Source organism: Sinocyclocheilus anshuiensis, unplaced genomic scaffold (assembly GCF_001515605.1).
Source record: "Sinocyclocheilus anshuiensis isolate Anshui unplaced genomic scaffold, SAMN03320099.WGS_v1.1 scaffold433, whole genome shotgun sequence".
Lineage (NCBI taxonomy): Eukaryota > Metazoa > Chordata > Actinopteri > Cypriniformes > Cyprinidae > Sinocyclocheilus > Sinocyclocheilus anshuiensis.
In genome coordinates, this window is record NW_015536476.1 from 115412 (window position 1) to 122094 (window position 6683).

At 36.1% G+C, this 6683-nt stretch overlaps 1 protein-coding gene across 1 annotated transcript in view; it reads right to left on the bottom strand.

Moving 5' to 3' along the window:
* Positions 1 to 209: 209 nt before the first annotated feature.
* stpg2 (sperm-tail PG-rich repeat containing 2) overlaps positions 210 to 6683 on the bottom strand; it is a 20485-nt gene continuing 14011 nt past the window's right edge. The window contains exons 9-12 of the mRNA XM_016449423.1: positions 6423 to 6591; positions 5992 to 6107; positions 1565 to 1711; positions 210 to 302 (exon numbers count right to left, since the gene is read on the bottom strand). Coding sequence (XP_016304909.1) covers positions 1577 to 1711; positions 5992 to 6107; positions 6423 to 6591 — 420 coding nt within the window. The 3' untranslated portion in view covers positions 210 to 302; positions 1565 to 1576. The remainder of the gene's footprint in view (positions 303 to 1564; positions 1712 to 5991; positions 6108 to 6422; positions 6592 to 6683) is intronic.

The window sequence follows — 6683 nt, forward strand, 5'->3', positions numbered from 1 at the left end:
ATGAGAGTGTGTAAATGCTTAATTAGATTAAAAGGGTGTGTATAACGATATCAAGATGTTGTGTGTGTGTGTACGTTGAGATCTCTCTACATTAGTGCTGTGTTATTGTGGGCAGGGCTGAGAATTTATGACGCACAAAAACCCTGAAACATCAAACCCATTAAAGAATCCTGATTTATTCTCCGTGAGCACTGGGGAAATATATCACCCATAAAGAGGTGTGTGTGTGTGTGACAGGAACTCCTGGGAAGCATGTGTTTAATAGGAGAGGCTTAGCCGAGGTCTTTTTGGAAGTGTGTGACCTGAAAAACGAATTAGAATACAAAAGGAAACTGTAAGATACGAAAATATCACAACTGCATGCAAGGAAGACTGATCCAAATTTCCTAAAAACATTTTAAAACCTGCCTCTAAAAAAGGTCATAAATTTCACATCAGAATACTTTCATATTTTCATATGTTATATATTTTTATATTCTTCTTTGTTTTGCATTACTGATATTTTTTATTTTATTTTACTAATATTATATTATTGTATTTTTAAAACTTAAAGACTGAACTAGATCCACAGAGATTATTTATATAATACAGTCTTCATTTTAATAATTAAGAGATTTTTAAATTACTAATGCTACTTCTTTCATTTGTTATTGTTGTTCAGTTCATAGACTGCTACGTTCTTAATTTACTCTACACGGTTATTTCATCTTAATTATATTATTTATTTTGTGCTAATTTACTTTACGAACTTCATTACTTATTATTGGACACATCAATAGGAAATAAAGGGGGAAAAAATCACAAGTGAGTTCTATTTAGTTTGATATACAGCAATGAGATCAAATGGAGAGCAAAAAGAACATTTTGCCCAAATAACCTCATGTCTATTTTTCAACAATTGTGCCCAAACAGAAATTTCTCGTTAAATTCTCCCAAACAGTATCACTGAGATACTATTATAGTTTTTATTAATATTTTGAATGAGTTTTTATTTTTATATTTTCTGTGTGTGTGTATATACAGTATATATTACAGTAAAAACAGTAATATTTAAAATAACTGTAAAATAATAATAAATAATAAATGTGACTGTTTTTACTGTTTTTTTATATATATATATATATATATATATATATATATATAGCTACAAATGATTTTGCCATATACAAAAAAGTAAAGTTTACGGAGAAATACAAATGTGTCCCACCAATAAAGCTAAATCAAAACAGTATCTTAGAGCCAGATCTCCTGTTATCCGTCATGCAGTGAGCAGACACACACGCCATTAAATTAATCATCTAATTAGCGTATGTAAATCAAAAAATATGATGCATGTTTTATTTCACTGTCTTTGATTTTAGGAGATCAATCGGCCATTCAGATGGAATATAATATCAGAGCTCATGCTGTTCCTGTGGTGATTCTGTGTGTAACAGAGCTGTTAGTCTCAATAAAACAGACAGGAGAGCAGGAGAGAGTCGTCTTTTCTCTTTTCTGGGTTGAATAGACCACTAGGACGCCTCAATCACTGAAACTAAACTTAATCTTAATCAGTCTCACTGACCTTTGACCTGAGCTAGGCACTGCTGTGAGCAGAGGGTTTTCTCAAAGACCTGCGTGAAGATAAAGATCTCATGCTGGACACCAAAGGATCATGGAGCGTTACGTTGAAGGTGCCTTTCAGAACCGTGTCCATGATGACCGGACTCAACTACAACACACACACAGCCAGAGTGAGACACATTATGTAGAGGAAATTAATGTTTTTTTTTTTTTAAATAAATAAAAAAATACAAAAAATTTAACATTAGTGCTGGGCAACGATTAATCGCGATTAATCGCATCCAAAATAAAAGTTTTTGTTTACATAATATATGTGTGTGTACTGTGTATATTTATTATGTATATAGAAATACACACACATACAGTATATATTTTGAAAATATTTACATGTATTTACGTGTATATATTTATATTCATATAATTTATATTGTGTATAAATATATTTAATATATAAACAATATATTTTTCTTAAATATATACATGCATGTGTGTATTTATATATACATAATAAATATACATATATATTATATATATAATTATATAATATATATCGCGATCTGGATTACATAATTAGAGTACTTGACTACTTGTAGTTAGATTAAATTACATTTTTAAATACTCGTAATTAGACTACAGTTACTTTTTTATTGATTACATGACTGCATATTATTCACACAATATTAATAAATTATTCATAATATATTTCATCTTTTGAAAGTTCCTTTCTTAAATAGCCTACCACTTATATACAGTCAGAAAGTCTTCAGTTTTGAGGACATTCACACAGAGATCAGTCATTAGTCAGGAGGCTACACAGCATTTGACCTCTGGATTTACAAAAATCATTTCAGATCAAGTGTTTCAACTTTGCATCAGCTACTGATGAACACATTAATTTTTATTTTAATTATCACTCAGTAGGTTATTTAACCAATATTACTGTGTCTTTGAAAGGCTTTTGTCTTTCAAACACATTAAAATGCACAAATGCATGCTATTTCTTATTTACATGTAATGCAGGCATTCCCAAACCTTTTTTTCATTTGAACCTCTTTCACCTAATATATTTACTTGAAGTACCCCTTGATTGAAGTGACTTCAGAACAGTTCAGTCGAGATCAGCCCTCCCTACATGAAGGAGTGTGACATCAGTAAGATCAAGCATCTACATCACGTCTGGATATACTTCACTCTCCATTCATCTGAATGTGTCTTCATAAACTGAGCTAAGTTTTCCTTGTATGCTTATACTAAAAGTTAACAGGTTATTGGCAACATGCTAGTTTCTAAGTTATTATCGGAACATATACTGTTTAGCAAATTATGTTTATCATTGGAACGTTCTCAATGTTTGGCTAAGCTGTTTTTAGGAAACGTGTTGTTGATCAAAGCTTTTTGTGTATTATTGGAAACATACTTGTTGCTCAGGCTTTTGGTTATTGCCAATAATAAATTGAGCATAATTTTTCCCTATAATGGACTCTATCAAAATTTTGTCTGACGTACATCAGTTTTCTGTTAATACCCTCACCAATCGCCTTACCAGAGAACAGCATTCCTGATTATAATTGAAATATGTTATCTTTGCTGTGCTGCGACAAGAGAGCATCCTCAAAAGTTGATTGGACAGAGAATCAGTTTAGGGCCTAAAGACTGATCCATGAGAGTGGGAGGTGCACAGACCAATGTTCCACTGATGGTTGGAGGACAGCTGATTGAGGGAGTGAAGCAGTTATCAAAGTTGTGAGCATAGTGTTCACTGATGGAGGACAGAGGCTGAGTATGGAGCTACTCCCTTTAATATCAAAGCATGCCACCTCTTCTCCTCTGCGCTCCCTGACTGATCTTAGAATTGAACATACTACGTCATTGTGTTGGGGGTTTCAAACTTGTGCTTGTGGACAGTTCAAAATCTGAACCCTGAAGCCTGCCGCCAAAATAATGCTCAGGACCTCTACAATAATCTTAATCAGAGTGGTCCTGACTGAAGAAAAAAAAGAAAAAAATATATATATATGTGTTAAACTTATATATTTAACATATATATATATACGTGTTATGTATATGTGTTCGTTGTCCATAACATACGCCTGCCCATACCATAACCCCACCACCACCATGGGCCACTCGATCCACAACGTTGACATCAGCAAACCGCTCGCCCACACGACGCCATACACGCTGTCTGCCATCTGCCCTGTACAGTGAAAACCGGGGTTCATCCGTGAAGAGAACACCTCTCCAAAGTGCCAGACGCCATCGAATGTGAGCATTTGCCCACTCAAGTCGGTTACGACGACGAACTGCAGTCAGGTCGAGACCCCGATGAGGACGACGAGCATGCAATATTAATAAATTATTCATAATATATTTCATCTTTTGAAAGTTCCTTTCTTAAATAGCCTACCACTTATATACAGTCAGAAAGTCTTCAGTTTTGAGGACATTCACACAGAGATCAGTCATTAGTCAGGAGGCTACACAGCATTTGACCTCTGGATTTACAAAAATCATTTCAGATCAAGTGTTTCAACTTTGCATCAGCTACTGATGAACACATTAATTTTTATTTTAATTATCACTCAGTAGGTTATTTAACCAATATTACTGTGTCTTTGAAAGGCTTTTGTCTTTCAAACACATTAAAATGCACAAATGCATGCTATTTCTTATTTACATGTAATGCAGGCATTCCCAAACCTTTTTTTCATTTGAACCTCTTTCACCTAATATATTTACTTGAAGTACCCCTTGATTGAAGTGACTTCAGAACAGTTCAGTCGAGATCAGCCCTCCCTACATGAAGGAGTGTGACATCAGTAAGATCAAGCATCTACATCACGTCTGGATATACTTCACTCTCCATTCATCTGAATGTGTCTTCATAAACTGAGCTAAGTTTTCCTTGTATGCTTATACTAAAAGTTAACAGGTTATTGGCAACATGCTAGTTTCTAAGTTATTATCGGAACATATACTGTTTAGCAAATTATGTTTATCATTGGAACGTTCTCAATGTTTGGCTAAGCTGTTTTTAGGAAACGTGTTGTTGATCAAAGCTTTTTGTGTATTATTGGAAACATACTTGTTGCTCAGGCTTTTGGTTATTGCCAATAATAAATTGAGCATAATTTTTCCCTATAATGGACTCTATCAAAATTTTGTCTGACGTACATCAGTTTTCTGTTAATACCCTCACCAATCGCCTTACCAGAGAACAGCATTCCTGATTATAATTGAAATATGTTATCTTTGCTGTGCTGCGACAAGAGAGCATCCTCAAAAGTTGATTGGACAGAGAATCAGTTTAGGGCCTAAAGACTGATCCATGAGAGTGGGAGGTGCACAGACCAATGTTCCACTGATGGTTGGAGGACAGCTGATTGAGGGAGTGCAGCAGTTATCAAAGTTGTGAGCATAGTGTTCACTGATGGAGGACAGAGGCTGAGTATGGAGCTACTCCCTTTAATATCAAAGCATGCCACCTCTTCTCCTCTGCGCTCCCTGACTGATCTTAGAATTGAACATACTACGTCATTGTGTTGGGGGTTTCAAACTTGTGCTTGTGGACAGTTCAAAATCTGAACCCTGAAGCCTGCCGCCAAAATAATGCTCAGGACCTCTACAATAATCTTAATCAGAGTGGTCCTGACTGAAGAAAAAAAAGAAAAAAATATATATATATGTGTTAAACTTATATATTTAACATATATATATATACGTGTTATGTATATGTGTTCGTTGTCCATAACATACGCCTGCCCATACCATAACCCCACCACCACCATGGGCCAACAAAACAGCATCATGTATGTATGCATAGTTTAATACAAAAGGCTGAAAGCCAATCACACAGAGTACATGATTAATTTAAAAACACAAGTTGCAGTGGGATGGGGAAAAACCCCCGCCATAAAGCCTCGAGATATGTTTTTTCAAAGTTGAACTTGCATTAATTTTACATGGCTTTCTAAACATGCGGCTCCTTTGTGCGAGATGCGAGTGCAATGGTGATAGATGTCCCTCTAGAAAATGCGCGAAATATGCATTCTGTGTGAACGGCTTGGTTTCAGTTTTGACGTAAACAACATCTTCTCCGCATTGATGTTCTCTTTTCCCGCAATATTTGTAATTAACAACGCAGCAGCACCGCATCTAGTGGCTTCAACTGGATAGGCTAAGAAAACCATTAAAATGCAACGACACTTACATCGTCATCGCATCTCGTGCGCCACTGATATGGCTGCCTCCTTAACGCACACCTAAAATTCGAATGCAACATTTTTGCATTAGAATGTGGATTTTTATTTTAAATTCGACGAATATTCGAAATTCTACATTTTTTTTGACAGCCCTAACACACACACACACACACAAACTCCAACTGTATACACATATACACGTTACATAAACATATGCAATACATACCTCATATGCTCCGGGTCCTGGGGTCTTGTCTTTAGGGCTTTTGAAGCGATCTTCTTTTGAGACAATCAGTGCAAGTTTTGGGCTGAATTGAACATCTGGACTATATTGAGCCGGACCTGAAAACCACAAACAACCAACAGCTAGTTTAGCAGGAACACTTGTACATAACTCTCTAAAAACGCTGTTTACATGGGGCAAACTCCACTGTTATGTCAGTAAGGCAAGGACAGAAGTTCTCAGTCCCAATTAGACCACTTTTAAAGATATGTTAGCAACAAAACCACAACCTTCACATGTCTGCTTTTAAACGCTCTTGAATGTTTAACCCCTTAGACTTCTGAAGGAAGATTTCCTTTTCAACAGCAGGCCACAAATGCCATAAAGATGAAGTCAGCGTATATTCCTTAAATAACTGTCAAAGCTTCGGTCACCTGGGGTTTCAGGGTCGTAATGGAGGAAGGCGGGGTCTCTGGGGGCGGCAGACAGGAAGCAGCTCTGTCGCTTGTGTGCTTTCTCGTTCCGCGGCTTGCTGTAGTGTTGGAGGCCGTGTATCTTCTCAAACGATTTGCTCACATTATATGAGCCTGGCAGAGGTGTATTCTGCCAAAAGAAATCTAATATCTAACCACAGCATCATAAATATCATCTGCACAATTTACAGCAGGTACATATGAGCCAGGAGGCTGTGTGTG